Source organism: Vanacampus margaritifer, chromosome 3 (assembly GCF_051991255.1).
Source record: "Vanacampus margaritifer isolate UIUO_Vmar chromosome 3, RoL_Vmar_1.0, whole genome shotgun sequence".
Classification (NCBI taxonomy): Eukaryota; Metazoa; Chordata; class Actinopteri; order Syngnathiformes; family Syngnathidae; genus Vanacampus; species Vanacampus margaritifer.
In genome coordinates, this window is record NC_135434.1 from 22,695,357 (window position 1) to 22,714,899 (window position 19,543).

General features: G+C 38.7%; 1 protein-coding gene across 4 annotated transcripts in view; it reads right to left on the minus strand.

The window, feature by feature from the left end:
* Nucleotides 1-13,162, minus strand: part of erlin2 (ER lipid raft associated 2) — a 23,008-nt gene extending 9,846 nt beyond the window's left edge. Inside the window, exons 1-8 of one of the 4 annotated variants that reach the window (XM_077561286.1) lie at nt 13,013-13,053; nt 12,078-12,185; nt 10,030-10,111; nt 8,624-8,670; nt 8,389-8,450; nt 8,180-8,305; nt 7,100-7,173; nt 2,483-2,541 (exon numbers count right to left, since the gene is read on the minus strand). In XM_077561286.1, coding sequence (XP_077417412.1) covers nt 2,483-2,541; nt 7,100-7,173; nt 8,180-8,305; nt 8,389-8,450; nt 8,624-8,670; nt 10,030-10,111; nt 12,078-12,185; nt 13,013-13,041 — 587 coding nt within the window. In that variant the 5' untranslated portion in view covers nt 13,042-13,053. Of the gene's footprint in view, nt 1-2,482; nt 2,542-6,752; nt 6,818-7,099; nt 7,174-8,179; nt 8,306-8,388; nt 8,451-8,623; nt 8,671-10,029; nt 10,112-12,077; nt 12,186-13,012; nt 13,055-13,075 lie in introns of those variants that run through there. The other 3 variants (XM_077561287.1, XM_077561284.1, XM_077561288.1) reach the window with 3 other exon arrangements.
* Nucleotides 13,163-19,543: the final 6,381 nt, after the last annotated feature.

Genomic DNA, 19,543 nt, shown 5'->3' on the forward strand with positions numbered 1-19,543 from the left:
AAACACTATAGGAAAACTGGCCACGGAGTCATTGAAGAGCCCTACAGCAATGTTAAGGAGCAGCAGGATTTTTTTCTATCTGGTGAGTATTGCCCTACATGTGACAACATCAGCCATAGTCTCCATATGTCTGTGCTACGAAAGCAATCCAGAAGGGCTTTTCTTACAAACATAAAAGCCTGACTACTGTAGATTACTGTCATTTTGAGTACAATACGCTCTTGGATTATAAAAGGCTCCCCCAAAAGCACCCTTCAAAAGCATTTTTTTCTCTCTACTCATGTAAATGCACATCCCCAATTTGCTGGTATCAATGCTCAAAAACCTGATAATTATCTGCATAGTACTTTGATAGCTTGAGATTTTTGGCTGTCAACACTGGAGAATACCAGTAGTGGTACCTCGATACAACAACATTGTTTGAACATATTGCGACAGGAAAAAAAATAAAATTAAAACAGTAAAGGTGAACATCTGGTTAATGTTTAGCAAATGTTGCAGCCTTAAACCCTAACAAGAAATCAACATTCACTACCTTCTAGGGATGCATGGTTATCCGGTAATAATTTGGTAATGGGGTACTGCGTCATTTAAAACTAACTATAATGCGTTTTGTATGGTACCGGTACATGCAGCGCCGCCGCTCGCCAAGTGACCTTACCAAGACTCTAAACTAGTCCGAGGAGTTAGCATATAGCAAACAAGTACTTGCATAAGGAGCTCAAAGATCGACAGGTAGGCCTTGCGTACTTTCTGGTAGATAACCTGCAACTTTTCCCCTTTACGCACTGTAGTTATGAATGACGTAATTTACAACTAGCTGCATGGGAAGCGTAACGGCAATGCTTAAAGGAGCGGCTACTACGAGCTGTCCTTTCATAAAATCTCGCGGGACACACCACCCAAAAATACTACGAAACTTTGTTTGGTGATTAGCTCAGTAGTAGAGCAACGTCCATGACCCGACTAATACATTTAAGCTAGTCTTCAATGCAGGTGGAGCTCCCCCCGGACATCCTCCTCTCATCATCCTTCTCCCTCTTCCTCCCTCCCTCCCTCTAATTAAAGACACAAGAAATGTTTTTTGAAGAAAAATAAAGTCTTTAATGCCTTTTTGTTTTTTCACAAATGTGTGAGCTTGAGAGAATATCCACAAGCACACAGTGCTAACATATCTATCTAGTAGAGGGAAAAAAGACCCGGATATGCAGTGATGTGTTCCAAAGGTGAGCGAGGGTCAATCTGTGTAAAAGTGATGTTGTTTATTAGGGCACGACTGATTTTTAAGGCCGGCCCAATTCTTAACTTTCCTATTTGGTTCTCAGAATGTATTGTGTGGCGCAATGCATTTAATTAATGATGATATAAAGACATTAAAGTAAGGGTGCACCGATCACCATTTTCTGAACAATCACAGATTCCCGATCTTTTAAAAAGTCTGACCTGCCAATTACGATTTTTGCCGATCTATACACCTTCAGTGTTCCATTCTTGTTGTATTGGAAAACATTAAAAAAGATCTGTGAAATAGTACAAACAAGTTGTTGTAACTGCACATGAAGTAGTTCCCTCAAATAAAAATAAAAAGTGTATTAGTCATATCAGCAGAAGAGGACAGTGGCTTACATTTTCAGACCTCTAAGGGGGGAGATGGAATTGGAGGAAACGATCGGTTTATTTTTAAGGGATCAGCCGATCAACCAATCCCCCAAAATTAAGGAAATCGGGGCCGAAACAAAGTTTTTTAATTAATGAATAATTATATGTCACCATTAAAAATATTTAGATGAAGAACTTCTACACACAGGTATACAGTATTAAAAAAATACTGAAACGTTACAAATAATTTTGGTAATCATCGATGCTAATTTAGGGAAGTTGTAGCATAAACCTTACATTGGGTGGTGGTCTGCATTTGTTTTGGAACTGCACGTGCCACTGTGAAAACCCACACTAATCGACAAGTGGAATTTGACGGCTTGGTGATGAAGTGCTGCCTCTGTGAGTCACAATCAGGGAGGATCAACCAGCTGCGGTTTCTTTGCAGCTATATGCGAGGATAAATCACTCCTGCTTTGATTGCAGAGCCTGGAAGGAAGTTTAAGAGCCAAGAAAAGTCTCCGATAACACCAGGGAGAGTTGCTAGATTTGTTGCTTGTCACTTTTTGGACAAAGAGGCACAAGAGGCGGCGTAACACACTCACTAAACATTGCACGTCAAAAAATGATGGTGCACTCACAGTGGAGGGTCATGTGAGGGCTGGGGTGAGCATTTTATAGTTGCTGTTCCAGTGCACATGTTGGTGACTACTTCAGGCCAAACAAAGATGCTCAAAGATTGACATAAACAATGTGGTTAGGGTTTCCTGTACAACATTTGGCCGTGAGAGATGGGGGTTCGCACAGGGGGCATAACGCACAATACAAACGTCGGGGCTCAAGGAACAGTCAAAGTTCACACAGGGAACAAAAGAAAACTTACATGAGCTCGTAGTTTCTGCGGATGCTCTCTGGGATGTTGGGCTTTGTGACACGCACTGCCTGCGGAGAAAGATGCAAAGAAAGTAGAGACTTGGTCAACTCTTTAAGAAAATGTTGCCCAAGAAGTGTTCACCACAAGGAGAATAAGCAAAGGCAGATGTCGAGTAGCCCAGATGTAAGAGCTCAACATCCGCAATGTGACAACATCACCGCTTTCCCAGAAAGAGCAGCAATTGTTATTTCAACTGGTTCTGGTTATTTATAGGAAAACTTAGGCCTGCGTATTAAAAACCAAAGCAGAGTGTAACACTCTGCAATGAAATGTGTGTTTGTCTAGGGGGTCTAAGGGGTTTCTTTATGAACAGGCCCCCCCTTTAAAAAAAAGAGGAAAGAACACTGTTGATGAATGATCCTGTGGGGACTGCTAAGGTCTTAGCAAAGGTTGTGAAAGCTAACTATAAATGCCTTCTGGTCTTTCAGTGACACTAATGTACTCAGCTGACATGAAACTCGCAATGGGTTCAAATAATTGTCACGCATTATTTTCACAAAGTATTGTGGTGCAACGCTACATCTATAATTGTATCAAATTAAAAGATTTCCACCAGATATCTTGCCCCCCTTGAATATTATTCCCGACAATCCAAAATATTCTGGCCAATCATGTGATTTTCACTTTTTAGAAAAGTTTTATTTTTATTCTAGCAAGTGTCTCATTCACTGTCACAAACCTTTGGGATGAACTAACAACAAATAGGGATGTAACGATGCATCGAAAATTGATGTAATATCAATGTTAAATGCTTAAAATATGCATCGATTTTTTTGGGGGACGGACACATTTTGCGGATATCCGGTATTGTTTGGTGGTTCTTTGTGACTGATCAGAATATAATGACTGGATATCTGATAGCCCAGACACGCCCGTGCAAGCCATTGAAGCGACAGGGCGCTCATCTTGCTCCTCCCATCTCAAGAGCGGACTGTTGTACAAACTAGATTGAATACAGACAGATCAGACATATACAGCTCGTAGGCAGTTAGTATAGGGCCGCAGGCGGGGTGGGGGGCTTTGTGGCGGGGTGGTCACTATTTTTTAACAAGTAATTAAAAAAAAAAATAAAAAAATTATTAATTAATTAACAAGCACTGATAAGACAAAAATGTAGTTAAACCGTCAAAATTATTAGTTAATTTTTTAGATTTTATTTTATTTTTTTTAATAGTTGTAAAAAGTTAAGGTTTGTAACTAGGACAAAATGTAGATATTCAAAATAAAAACATATTTTGGTTATCAAATGAGTCATTCTATATAAATATTTTTAAAAAACGTTTTTTTTTATCTAATCAAATCGAAAATCAGGAACTGAAAATCAAAAATTGATGGTTGTGAATCATTAGGTCATCTTGTCATCTGCGACACCATTAGCACAGTTGCCCTCAAATACTGTATAAGAAAAGCGCAAGTGCTATGCACGCCAATATAAAGCACCCATTAACGCTAGCTGACTAGCAGCCTTAAATTTTAAATCACGTCAGACTTTAGCAAATTCAACTAAACAATGAAAAGACAGACATGAGCGTCTTCTCAGCAAATGAAGACAAGCAGTGGTTGGTCAATAAGATCATTATTATTATTATTATTATTTTTAATAATGGTTGACGATGCCAATGAAAACATCCGTCTAAATAATAAAAATAATATCTTCTTAAACTACATTTAAATAATGGATAAAAAATGAATTTAATAAATCCTTGGGTCATATCTGAACAAACAGTTGGGATTATAATGGTCATGTTTCAGGAAATAAATGGTGTTAATTTCATTTATTTCTGGTTGCCGGATTTCAACAATCTATGCATCATTGAAAAGCATTTTTAGTACCCTTTCGGGAAATGTATTTGTATCGCAATTTGTGATCAATTTTGTGCGGGAGGGTTGCATTTGGATCTCATAAAACCCTTTCAACAATCTACATAACACAACTGCAGGTTTGCTACGGTAAATATCAAAGCATTCCCCCCCTTCTGGGATGTTCCAAATTACATGCGATTATAATATACAGTGGCGAGTAGTTACTAGGGGGGGGAATTTTTAAATACTGTATTTAGTGATTCCGATTCCATTATCAATACTGCTTATAAATCCAATTCTTCAAATGATTCTCTTAACAATTCTTATTGAGTGAGGGAATGCAATACACTAATGGGTTTGTTCTATGCGTGGAACTGTTTGATTTATTTAACCTTTTATTATTATTTAACAGGCCAAGGCAATTGAAAATGGATTCTCCTTTGTAATGCCGATTTTATCACTATCAATACATGTAAAGCACTGAGTTACTTTGTTGAATTGTACCATGTGCAATACAAATAAACTTGCCTCGCATGCTGTGGCACACACGTACGTGGCAGCCATGTTGGTGGGGCAATGTTTCCATCAAATCTAATGCATGTAGGCCTACATTTGAAAATAAAACAACTTACTGGTACTCATTTCTCAACTGATTTTCACGAGGTTTACTCCCCCCCTCAACATTAAGGCATGTGCTAATTTGGGGGAAAATAAAGCCCAAAAATATATTTCTACCAATGTAAGGTATTCCCAGGTCGCTTGTTGTGATTGCTTTTTATGTGTACAACCGTATGCAGCACAATGTGCAGGCATCTTTGCTACATCGGTTTTTGTGTCATCCAAAAACATGGAATATGTTGACAAGTTGCCACAGTTACCTTTAACGTCTACCTAGAATTGACTGTTCATATCTGTTCTCCACTCACCTCACCTCACCTCCACATGATTTCATGCTAAACACCGAATCTCAGCACTTTACATATACATTCGCGAGTACTCAACTCTTGAGCAGTCAAACCATACACTGATACCACTAGAACTTTTGATACATACTAGATTATTTTAAATAAAGCTCTACATACCCTAACATGGCAATTTTCCTTGAAATTGCATACATTTAATGGCAATTTTCTACTCTTGTAATTTCACATTTCTAGTTCATGATAATGAAACGGCCACAAGAGGACAGCTAATAGTGTTATTAGCTAACGTCACGAGACTGATACCTTGAAATGAGGCCTGGTATTGACACAATACAGCAGGGGTGGCCAAGTTCGGTCCTCGAGAGCCACTATCCAGCCTGTTTTCCATGTCTTCCTCCTTCAGCACAGCTGATTCTAATAATCAGCTCATCAGCAAGCTTTGCAGAAGCCTGACAACGATCCTGATCATGAATCAGGTGTGTTAGTGGAGAGAAACATGGAAAACAGGCTGGATAGTGGCTCTCGAGGACCGAACTTGGCCACCCCTGCTATACAGATACCTGGTATCGGTACTTGCCCATCCCTAAAAATAAATAACGGCTGTTCGTACTGTGTGCACGTCAGCATCTTAGGGGCAGTGTGGTGCTGTGCATGCATGGAATACACACAGTGAACATTAGAATAAGAATGTTTCATTAATATAACTCATTTTCACAGATTAGTAAGATTATGTGCTTTTAAGTACTGTTATATTACCTGTCAAAGTGCTCCTACAGAGTTGTGTGTGCATAATTGTTATTTAAAGGAATATCACTCCGGAAGTTGACGCTAATTTTCCATTAGTTTGTCAATGCTATTTTACGCTGACGTTAGCATTAGCACTGGTGGTTACAGTGTATCTGAAATGAAGCATGTCTTTTATTTATACAATGTGTGAAATTCTGTTGTGCGTTTAATTTTACAGTTAACTCCAACTGGGGTGTCATTAAACAGTTTAAAGCACGCTCAGGGTGGGCAAAATCACATGCATGTCACACACATGACGCACAAGCAAAAATGGTGCATTCAGGGTGCTTTTCACAACATTGGTAACTTGCAAACACACCGCGTCATTCTCATTCGGCTCAATTATTTTTCTTTGATTATCATGTTTGTATGATCATGAGATTAAATTGCAATGAATTGCCCAGGCCTAGCGTCCTAACACTTTTGTTAATGACCTCTCCCGTAGGTACCGGTAATGATATTCCAAAAGATTTCACCTTAATATTGCAATGCTCTGAGTGGTGGATGAATTCAACTTGACAGGTAAAAGGAAACAAGACAGCTCATGTGTAGATCAGGATGTTGAGATCAACAAAGAGATTGTGTTGAAATCACAATATTATGTAACGAAGTAGACAGGCAGAATGATTGCACTTCTCAGTGCCTCTGATGCCAAAAGACCGAATGATGTTATCACGTTGGTGTTACCTTTCAATACAACTTGTGCCAGATCCAGCTTTTATAGCATTGCACAACTTGTTATATAATGGCCTCATTCAAAATAATAAGGGTCCTGCAAACAAAACAAAAATAATGGCAGAGATATAGTTACAGTCTACTTCCGCCAAAATATGGAGTATCTTATTAAGGAAAACTGAAACAAAAGTCTGGAAAAACCCATTACAGAAATTGGAATTCCCCGGTAAGGTAAACTAAATAAAGTTGAGTTGAACAGCTTTCGATTCTGCAGCGTTGATAGCTACAATACATTCATAAATTAATTAAAACAATGGAAAAACTAAAAGATGACCGTGTTTGGGTCATCATGGTTTTGCGGTGACCATTTTCACTGTACCTGTATGATGAGACCAGGTGCCATGCTTGTTAGATCTTCTTGCAATGTTAGTTTCAGGTTTTCGTCGATTTGGTCTGAAGAGGAGATTGTGCGTGTGAAGATGAGAATACGAATTCACAGACAAACTAGTACCACACAACAACAACGTAGGCTATGTGGACCAAAGCATGGACTTGGTCCCACTTTGTAGCTTTTTTGAAATATCAAAGTGAGTGAAAATGTGTGTCCAATTACTGTTTTTAACTCATTCAAACCCAAAAACATGTAAATACATTTTTTAATAATTTGTCCTTCACTTTTATGCTTTTTTAAGGCTTTGATGGTGGCTTCAAGCATTGGTAGTTATTACAAAAAACGGCCAGCAGGTGGCATCAGAGTATAAGAGATTAGGCAGGGACATGTTACAACAAGCTCTTTTTGACAGTGTTTTCTCTAGAAATGTGAATATTGATGATACTTAGCTATATTCTAATGCTAATGGGATATATGCCACGGAGGAGGCGGGAATTCCGACATCTGGGTTTTCAACACACTTTGTTTCTGGTTCCGGTTCACGACGTGTGGGCCGCGTCCTAATACTTGCACTTCCGCCTTTCTGAAACATTTCAGAGAGCTGATACGCCCTGCAGGCGGGAGCGCGTGCTTGGGGTGGGGGCGCGGGAGGGGGGGGGGCATAGAAGGGACTGCGAGTGTTGGTACACGGCCAGAAACGGCGCTGATGTGTGAAACCCAGAAGTCGGAAGTCCGTGGCATCCACCCCATTGCAGCAAAACGGAAACAGATACCAATATTATAATATATATAAATATACCAATTTTTCCTGGTGAAAGAAGATACTCTAATCTTTATTTTGGTAGGTTCCATGTTTTATAGCAATAGAACACAATATTCTGTGGGCCTTGCAAAATCTGTCAAAATCCAAAAAAACAGCCAGGAGTGAAGGGGGTTGCTTCAGTGAAAATGGCTGGCAGTGAATGATTAACAATAAGAGAAATTTTGGTGCAGTCCTGCTGCTTGTTCTACAGACATGTTCTACTAAAGCATTTGTTATTATTGGAGACCGTCACCTTTGATACCTACCAAAAAGGCCGATGTAGACCTCCTGCAGAGAGTGAACACTGCAGAACTGGTTGAGTTCGTGGTGAACCTTGTTGAATATCAAGGCTTTGTCGTAATCTGCAGTAAAATTCTTCACTATGTCAAACACTGTAGAGGGTGAGACGAACAGGACATCAAACACATAACATGCCGACTTTCCCGAAGGATCAAATAGTCGTTTTATTGTTTACCTGCTGAGGGAACAAGGTAGTTCACAACCTCTATGCGATCAAAGTAGATCATCACACCACCACTGAAAGAGTTTTTAACTTTTAGTGAGTGAAACGTTCCTCTGAAAATGATGCCAGTGCATTTTCTTTACGCAATTTAAAGCATCTTGAATACATTTTGTGGCGCAACACTGCTGTAAACACATGAAGATGCCACATATGAAACCAGTTCAAAATATCACAACAGAAAGCCTACCCAGTGCCACAGGGAACATTTTTCACCTCATCTGTCTGTAGTGTCGTCTACAAGACAAGAACAATGCATTATTTTCTGACATATGAGCACAAATTACATGAATCACATGTAGGTAGTGCTAGTTCTGGTGTTAGACGGCTCCGAGCCTCAGCAACGCACTGAAGTCACAATCAGGAAAATGAGCCCGCTAACAAGTTAGCAGACCTAGGACAGTTGTTCAACTGTAATGCTTGCACTCCAAGAGAGTATTAGTTAGATACACTACACTGCATAAACAAAAGATGAAGGTTAATGGAATTGGATCAATGATAGTGCTTTGGGCTAGCACCTTCCAAATTAAGCATTTCCAGCACTGCTAGAGGATGTCATCGATAGAGTGAAATTAAATACTTTTAATTAAATCCTGACACATTCTACAGCCATAATTGCCCAGCTCTAATAAACAACAACAACAATAATCAAATAAAATGCTAACAACATGTTAAAAAGACTGAGGTCCCCTCTTCTTAACAATCACATACAGTATTTTTTGGTCTATATGTCACATCAGAGTATAAGTGGCACCAGACAAAAAATGAATCATGTATAAGTTTAAGTCACATTTTTGGGGGAAATTAATTTTATAATAAAGAACAAGAGCAGAAATCCTCAAATCATTCCCCTAATCATGTTTCAGTGATTTCAAAAATTTCTAACTACGGAAAAGTTTTTCTTTTCAGTTTAAAATGTTTCTATATTTACTAGAATTCCGCATTTTCTTGTAGGGAAAGGGGTCAAATCGTGATTGGCTATTACGCCATCTGGTGCTATAAATAGTAAATCCTTGCTGTGGCACCTAAGTTTTTGCCAACCACCAAAAGAATAAGAATAAGAAATAGAAGCAAAAGAAGAAAAAGAAATAGAAGTAGAAGTGGTAGTAGTCACGGCAACTAATGTGTGACGTATTGCTAGTTTAGCATGCGGCATCCGCCACAACAGGGATTTATTATTTATAGCATCAAAAGGCACAATAACTGACCAGGATTTTACCTTTCGCCACAATGCAAGGCGGGATTCTAGTTAAGGTCAGTCATTTTAAACTAAAATGAAAAACGACTCTGGAGTTAGAAGCAAAAGTTTCCAATCCAACCGGAGCTTGTTTCTGCCATCAACACAGTAAGTAAATGGGTAATTAGGGTGTGAGTCCGAGCTCTAATATTAATATACAAAAGTCACACCTGAGTATATAGGTCGCAGGACGAGCCAAACTATAGAAAAAAAGCGTGACTTAGTCGAGAAAAATAAGGCAACTGGATCTTGGTAATTTCTGCTTTGAATCAAATGTTTTTTACTTACAAGTCTAAATGTTGTTTTGACTGTGGTACAATGCAAATTATTATTTCAAAATATACATTCACTTAAATCACCTGTACAGACTTGTAGGAGGTGATGAATGGAAGCATAAGATGGAAACCCGGTCCACTCGTGGTGGTCAAGAGAGCTCCTCCCCTGTTGGATTATAAAACACACACAACAAAGACGTTTTTCAACTGTGATAAATCAAGACAGTTGAACCAATAAAATCCCTTAAAGCATACTGAGAGGGTGAATGTTTGTGTTTGTGAAGGTAGTGAATGTTGATTTCTCATCAGGGTTTGATATAATTTGCACAAGTTTGTCAGACATTCAGCAACAATTTTTATGGTTGTTCGGAAGAAAAAAAAAAAAATCGCTAGACATTCGCCATGCTTTTCCTTATCGACCAAATGTCTGACAAACATTTGCGACCTTGAATGAACTTTGATGAACCCTGAAGAGAAATCGCTATCATTCCCTCACTCAGTGAGATACAGGGCTTAAAGGAAAAGTCAAGTCCAAAATGTTCTTTACAATAATATGTTCTATATGGCCCCACTAGTCTAAACACGGTATTCTGAATAATATTTCCTTGGAATATGGATTAAGCATCAAAATCCACCCGTTTTTAACATCTATTTTGCGACTTGCTGTTGACTGAAAACACAGTGCCTCAGGGTTTTAGCTTGTAAAAAGTCACATGGCCAAACTCAGAAAACAGGTAAGCCGTGATTGGTCGTTCACTGAGCCCTGACCAACGTACCGCGCCCAGCGTAAAGCTGCGTAGGACTCGAAACAGGGTCAAATTAACATGCAAATCAGTGAGAATCATGTTAATGTGCCTTACCTACGTAACATTTAGCCCCTGTAATCCTGACGAAATTTGTTACTTGTCTATTATCAAGGTGACAAGTACAGTATAAGCCTTTGATCATAATTGAATCATACAGGGTACTAATCAAGTTTGATAGTATAGTATACAAGGAGGTGATATTTTGTAGGACTTTGGTGAAGTCAATTGAAGGAAATATTTATTTCCTCTCGAGGTATCGTCATTTTAGTTTGAACACTTCCAAAACTTTTAGTAGTATAAAGATTTTGTTTTTTATTACTTGTTGTCAACTGGTCTAAACTGAGAAATGCCTACTGTACCTACTCTTGATATGTCACTTGCTAAAAATGCTTGCTTCAAGCGACGTTGCTGTTAATGCCTTTTTTAAAAATTAATATTTTATGGTTTTCATAAAAGAAATGCCAAGTTTAAACTGAAATATTTGTTGAAAAATAGTTTGCTGCCATGCACAATGACAAATTAAGGAATATAAATTGCTGATTTTATATATATATATATAAAAAATTTTTTTAAGGAAACCAACTGGTTGCTCATTATAAAGTGAAGGCATGACTGATAAGAATGCAAAAAAAAAAAGGTTTATTTAAATCCCTGAAGAGGGGACCATTTGCCAATGAATTTAAATCGGTTTCCTTTAATTGCTTTTTAAATATTAAGAAATATGAACAGATCAGATCAACCAGTGTCCCACAACAAATTCATTGTATTGTGGCTTGTAGGTTTGACTGCAGTGAAGAAAATCTTACAGGTGGGCATAAACCCCCCGCTAAATTTATAATTTGGGGTTCTGGCAATTAGGCCAATGAGATTTGTTGTTGTTGTTGTTGCTGATTAATTACATCTATTGTAAATTGCATGACCTTCTTTAACTGCCAGTGGTGCATTCTTAAAAAGTTTGTGAGATCAGCTATGGCCATTTTCTTATGGACATCCAACTTCTGGTTGAATTATTCTGATCCACATACAACTGACATTGAAAGAAGTATAAAACAACCAGACTGATGGAAAGTAAAAAGAGTGAGTTCATGCAGCTGAGCGAGTTTGTTGGTCTCAACATCCACTTTCATTATGATCATATCCATATTTGTCAACAATACCGAACACTGTCAAAGCCATATCACAGTGTGTCAGCATTTCTAATAAAATGACTCCCCAATAATGTTTTGGATGCCTTTGGCAAACCAAATTGAAGCAGATGGCTGTTTTACAGCTAAGCAGGTTAACTGCTTTGCAAACATACAGCAGCCAAACACACTGCACACTCACCTGTAGTACACTCCAGTGTGACCTTCATCGATCTTGTGCATAGAAGCTAAAAGTGTTGCTCCAACAAGAGCCACAATAATTGAGAATATGGCACCCCACTGTGCCATTCTGAAAAAGCAAAATAGACAGACAGCATGTAATAAGGAATGGATCTTTCAACCTGGATGTAAAAAGAAAACAATCAGAAATTCTCCCTCCACTGAACTACACATATAGCAAGTAACACATGATGCACATATGCTGGCTTCATTACTGTTTATCTGCACTTAGCCAAAGCTTATCCTGCCATTAGCTGGGACTCAATAACCTTGTCACCGTCAAAGAGGGTTGAGCCCCATGTGTGAAAATCCCCGGTGATCAAATGTATTTGAAAATAACTAGGGAATACCTATGGACATACTAATGATGAGTTCTAGCTGTGGTGCTTGTGCATTTGTTTGTTTAGCTCTCGTTCGGGACATGGTAACAACAAGCTGATCAAACTACTGAAGACTGGTCTCTTGAATCAACAGTTTTCACGTGTTTGACCAAAACATGCACGTTAAGTGTGAACAGCTGGACTTTTGAGGGACTGATCGTCATGACCACTGAACTATTGCTCATGAAAGAAGACGTACATTTAAAGTTGAGGTAAACCTGCCTTAAATTAAGTTTTAGCTCACACCGTTCTGCCGTCTTAAGGTGCTCCCACAGAAAAAAAGGACACGATTAAACAAGAACCTAAACTCTTGAAAACAACGAATGGAATTCGTGAACCCGAGAAGTTACGCTGTTAACGTTGATTAATTTGATTTACTAAACTCGCAGATTGCATTCTTGAAATATAAACGTTGTTTGGCATAAATAACTGAGAGTCCGCGAGATATCTTTTGGTCAGCCTTTTCTTTTGCGTTAGACCATAACTGTGGCCAAATGGTTATTGGGCGTTACAATACCGCACAATGTATTTAAAATAAGCTGCCATTGAGATCGTCGCGACCTTTCTGTGAAGTTCTTACCTTCCAATTTGGTCCAAATCAATGCTAAACACTAGAACCACCTGCTAACTTCTTCTTCACAGGATTCAACCAGGATAATAGGAGCGCTATTGACATCTAGTGGATGAACCAATCCATTGCCAGTTTCAATACATTTAAAAGATAGATAGATAGATAGATAGATAGATAGATAGATAGATAGATAGATAGATAGATAGATAGATAGATAGATAGATAGATAGATAGATAGATAGATAGATAGATAGATAGATAGATAGACAGACAGACAGACAGACAGACAGACACACAGAAAGACAGACAGACAGAGTCTACACTTTACAGTCAAAGGTTTGGACACAGAATCTGTATAAAAACTTTTGACTGGTAGTAACATAGAAACCGCCATATTAAGACAAATAAAAACCAAATATTTGAGGAAAAAAATAGAGACGATCATTGCAATCTAATTATGGCACAGAAAAATGTGTACACTTAGTGCAAAGTGGATAGTATGGTTAAGGTTCTGTGCTGTATTTATATTCAAAATACGCGAGAACCTATAAAAACAATAAACAGTAAAGTTGTTTTATTAAAAAAATCGTCGTAAGTGATTTACCCACTAAAAACAGCAGATGGCGACAAAGACCAGACAACATTAGGTCTGTCTCCAGCCAAAGGAATCACAACAATGACAATTTAGTGTACACGGTTTTGCCTGTGTATTAATGACAAAGTTTCACTTCTATTGTGTTTGCTCAAACATTTGTAGCACCTGAATCAGACTAGGACAACAAAGGGGAGGTTCTGACTTCAAGAAAAAAGCAGGTTTTCTTAATACTAGAGAAAAAACGTGGATTTTGTGTATTTATCACCTGCAATCCAAGGGTCTTGACTTATAATGGCAATGGTGTCGTATTTTTAGACATTGGCCTCTTGAGAAATTCACAGTGAAGGAGAGCTAACCCTAAGGTGTGCCCATGGCAGCTCTGTGCTTTGCATTTTAAACAGGTTAGGGGTTTGAGGGGTGGAGAAAGGGAACAACAGAGCAAGGGAAAAGAAGTTTGTCAGAGTTCATTAAGTATCAAGGGAACATCGCTGGAACTGGCAGCGTAAGCCGCGCCGGGGCCCTAGTGCCATTAATCACGACTGACATGAAACTAGGGGCTGAGGGAGGATGGTGAGAGGGAGGGTGGCTCTGCCAGAGACTGCTAGTGATTATAGCAAGAGGTCCCATGCAGTCCAGACCAGGGTTGCCAAATACTGGAAAGTTTAGGAAACATTGCAAAGATGATGCTCCAACCAATCAGTCTGAGAGGTCAAAGAGTAGTGAAGCGCTGACTGTCTCAAATGTGTTCAACTTCCTATGTTTAAATCATGATCTCACCCTCATTTATTTTTGTGCTGAGCCTCTGGCTAATAGACCACAGAAGAGAGCGAAAATATGGCAATTACACAGTGCCGCTCATATATCTAAGTCTGCCTGACAAGTTTCTCCTTGGACCCCCGGAAGCATTGTTGCAGCTTTGCACGCTGCATGCCGCCACCCTGGAAGAAGAAATAAATGGAGGAGAGAAAGAGAGTGTAGAGAATACTGGTGAGTGGAGAAGATGGAGGCCTCTGTTAAGTGCTGTGCTTGAAAGCCAGTCTGGCCTCATTAGCTGTCAGTTGTAACAATACTGAGCTGGCAGCGAAGACTGCTCCCAGTCTCGGTGCCATAAATCACAGGCTGACAGGGCCCTGACAGGGCTGGGAACTTACACACATGCAGGACTTGCCTGCGCTCTGGCTCTCTTTTCTTCCTTCTTTTTCCACCACTCTCTTTCTCTCTCTATCTATCCTCCCACTCCCTTCTCCTTCTTTGTTGGTACCACTCCCCACATTTGCTTTTTAAGTCTTTCCTTCTCAGTCTCACTCAGATAATTGAAGCTTGAGAGTAGAAAGTTCAGGATGATGCTTAGATGAACGCACACATAAGCTTTGTTTTAGTTTTTTTTTGGTCTGTCTCATATGCTGTATTTAAGCAGGATATACTGTATACAGTATGTATCTGTTTGATTAGTCTGACATACTTCGAGGAATTATCAGATAATTGTTTATTGCTTTGCATGTGTCTAATTTATTCACCCTGTTGTGTAACAGCCCATTGGAAAACCATTTAACCACATAGTATAAGCCAATGATCAGTAATATGACGAGTAAGGGTTTTCTTTACATTACAGTGGTACCTTGACTTACGGGTTTAATTCATTCCATGGCCAAGCTCAGAACTCATTTAATTTCAAATCATTCATGCATTCTCTTAATCTCTTAATCTTCCCAGGGTTGCAGGTATGCTGGAGCCTATCCCAGATGTCTTTTGGCGAGAGGCAGGGTACAACCTGAAATACTAATTGTAAGTAGGCTATCTCAATGTCAACTCAAGAAGTAACAGCTTTTGCAATCTTGACAAGCCAGTGTTTCGTTCTTCTCTTTACTTTTATTTTTTATATATATATAAGAAAAGTGTGGCAGCACGGTGGCTGACTGGTTAGCACGTCCGCCTCCCAGTGCTGAGGACGTGAGATCGAGTCCGGGCTTTGGCCTTCCTGGGTGGAGTTTGCATGTTCTCCCCGTGCTTGCGTGGGTTTTCACCGGGTACTCCGGTTTCCTCCCACATTCCAAAGACATGCATGGCAGGTTAATTGAACACTCCAAATTGTCCATAGGTGTGATTGTGAGTATGGTTGTTTGTCTCTGTGTGCCCTGTGATTGGCTGGCAACCAGTTCAGGGTGTACCCTGCCTACTGCCCGAAGCCAGCTGGGATAGGCTCCAGCACCCCCGCGACCCTTGTGAGGAAAAGCGGTCAAGAAAATGGATGGATGGATGGATATAAGAAAAGTTGCCCTGTTTAGATATAAATGCTGTTTACTATCCATTTCCTCAGGAACCACCATTGTTTCGAAGCTTGAAACTGCCTCACGCTGACACCATGACACCATCAGTTGAATCATTTCTGTCTTGGCAAGGTTGACCTTTTGATTACATACAAGGAGTTAAACGGGATTTTTTGTTGTTGTTGACACCAATGTGATGAAAGTCCAGTTGAAGTCGATTAATCAATGATGTAATTTTTTTGTGTGCCATGGACCAATTTAATGTAAATATATATTTCAATGGACTGGCATAGAAACAAAGGATAACAAAATTAAAAATACACCTTGTTGTTGTTGTCCTATTTAGTGGAAGACCGGCACATTTTGACAGACGGGACACTGTATCTAGGCTCCCAATAATTAAGCACTCCTATGTTTCACTGTTTCTATTTCACTTGTACTTTGTTGTACGTAAGGATAGACTTGTATATTTTAAAAATGACTGTGCTACCGGTCTCATTTGGTAAAATTTTTCAACATGCTACTTGTCGGCCATATACACTGACATCTATAGTCGTGTACAATGTTTTATTGTTACAAAGGTATATTATTGAGTGTTGCGTCATACACCTTCTACGATGAATAAAGTTCTTGCACCGCTAAAAGAACTGTAGAAAATTTGAGAAAAAAATATAGTAAAATAAGAAAATCATTACTTCAAATAAGCAAAATTATCTGCCAACCGAACAAGAAATTGTTATTTAATTACTTAAAATTAACCTGTAAGATTTTGAAAAATAAGAAAATAATACTAAGCCCATATGAACCACAGCGGTCTTGAAAATAATATTTTTAGACTAAAAACAAGTAATATTGACTTCTTTCAAGCTGTAATAAAAATAACTATTTTATTAAATACCTAAGTATATATTTACATTTGTCTAACTCTGAGTTGTAATCAGGGAGGTAGCAGGTCCCATTTTAATGATCTTTGGTATGAACCAGCAAGGGATTGAACCCACAATCTCCAAGTCTGAAGGTAGGCACTCTACCACTAGATCACTGAGCTTTCGTCTGATTGTTCTCATACTTGTATTTTTTCCATTTACCTTATTACTCCATTATGCAAAATCGTAAAATAAGAAAATTCAACTTATGAAACCTCAGTTCAGGACCTTTGATGTTTGTTATAGTTGTCATTTTAAAATGTGGAAATTGGTTGTTTTACGCCTCACAGTACTTAAAACTGTCTGTTAACACTCAATGTCAAGACTGCTTGATCAAATAAGATAATTAAGTAATAAGTATCTTAAAATAAGCACAATGACCTTGTCTGACAATTTCAAGTAAAACTAAGTTGCCAAAGCAAAATAAGCAATTTTAGGTTAAATTTAAGAAATTATATCTTACTTTGCAGTGATATAGGCCATAGTTGTTGTCCACGCATTATTAAACATTATTTTGGGGACAAAGATGGAGTCGTATTTTGCGCTCTGCCCTCAACCCGCAACCACAGTTATGAATCATTTACGACACGATGTTATCAGAGCAGCCGACGCTAGTGAGGCTAACTGCTATTCTTATCCACTACCAGCTTATTTTCGTACTCTTGGCTATGAACACTCTGCTTCAAGGTCATTGTGAAAAAGATTATTCAACATTGACTGAAATGCAAAGTGTCTGTGTAGTTTTTGGTTGCGACTGTATGATTTTGTTTGCATGTGGAGGAAGTTATGGTCCGTTTGCTTACTTGAGTCTGAGCAGGAGCTGCGAAAGTTGTCTGCCGCCATCTATTATGGTGACGAGTGTTGATGTGTGTGACACAACTGGAGCGGAGAGGAAGGAAGCTGAAGAGTGTGGGCCATCAATCATCACGTTTTGACACACACATGCACACACACGCACGGTTGGAGGTTCAGGGGCCGAGTAGTCAGCAGGAATGAACCCAACGTGTTTATAATGTGCCTACATACACACAGGTGTGTACATATATGTTATAAACACTGAGAATGAGTTCACAGCTGGTTAACATGCCTTCAAATTTTGCTTTTGGAAGGCATGTGTGGGGACCTGCTCTTCCAGTGCAGCATGTTAGTGGCCAGCCCCAATTGGACCCATCTGGCTCTAACATTTGGGGTCAGCTGAGGTACAACGAATGATGAATTGAATCAACAAAATTCATTCAAATGGTACCCTATAATCATTTAAAGATGCAACAAACACAACATCACCTCACTGCATCTGCAGCACACAAGACACAATCTTACATCATTTATTAGAATTTCGTCTTATGTCAAGTTTACATTTAAATCTTTTTGAGATAAGCATTGTCATCTATTGCCTTCTTTAAAAAAATAAAAAAAAGTTGTGTATTTTCCACAGCATGGCTTCCAGAATGTAATGCTATATGTAACCTTTAAAGTATGCTAATAGTCGGAATGTGGCCTTCCATCCTGTGTTAAATAACAAATAGGGGGACAACATCGACATTGATTATCAATCTAATCAAACAGTAGATTATTTAAAATCAAGAGTTCCTTTCAACAACCTAACCTTCACTCATCTTGCCCATGATTAAAAGCGTTTTAGCTTACATAAGGTATTACACACTGGTGTTTAACTAAAGTCATATTGCCAACTGACCTGACATGCACACTATAATACTAATTATGTTTGTTTACAAATTAGTGATAGTGTCAATTTTCTTTGCCATGTTACCATATGCAACTGGAAAAATTATGCTTCAATCATTACACTGCATATCAAAACATGGGCACCGCTTTGTATGAATAAAAAAATAAAACATTTAAAAAAAGCTTAACACATTCAGAAATGATGTGTCAATGTACAGAGCTGGTTAACAAACTGTACGGGAGAGAGGGTCCGAGCTAGCAAACTGAAACTGCATACATAGCCTACATTGTTCCCCAGGTATATGTATTGTTGTACAGGTTCATAATTTGCATGCCTCCTTTATTGCACATTTTAATACTACTTAGTACTTACGAATATTCACTTTACCAACCTTTTGGATGTACAAACATGCATATTATTTAAAACATTCTGTTTTTTAATGCAAATCCAAATTTTGTGTTGTAGGACTTTGAGTGTGTAGTAGCTTCCTGTGTTGCTACACTGCAGGCAGTACTCTGCTGCAGGGCCGGTCCTAGGTGATTTGGTGCCCTGAGCGAAAGTGTAGATTGTAGCCCCCCCAGACAGTAATACAAATAAATAGCATAAGTACAGTGCAATACTGTTTAGTGCAATTTGTGCTGACATCATTAACTACAAAATGGTTTTCAGACTATGTACAATATATTTGTGTAAGATACATTTAAAAAGTAATACAAATAATGAGGTCAATGACGGACACCCATTTTGCTAACAATTGACGGGAAACTTCGAAAAAAATTCTGTTAATTAACACTATTTTGATGTTTATTTTTTATGGACAATTCCGATTGACTGACATACATGCCTCTACCCTAAACCCGTTTTTCCTCCTCCTCCCTTTGCCGCTTTCTTAATGTAGTACCTGAGGGCTTGGACCTTTTCATTGTAAAGGTTTTTGATGTATAGACAACAACATGAGCGAGCCATCCATCTATCAATAGCGCTACCACTCTGAGACGATAA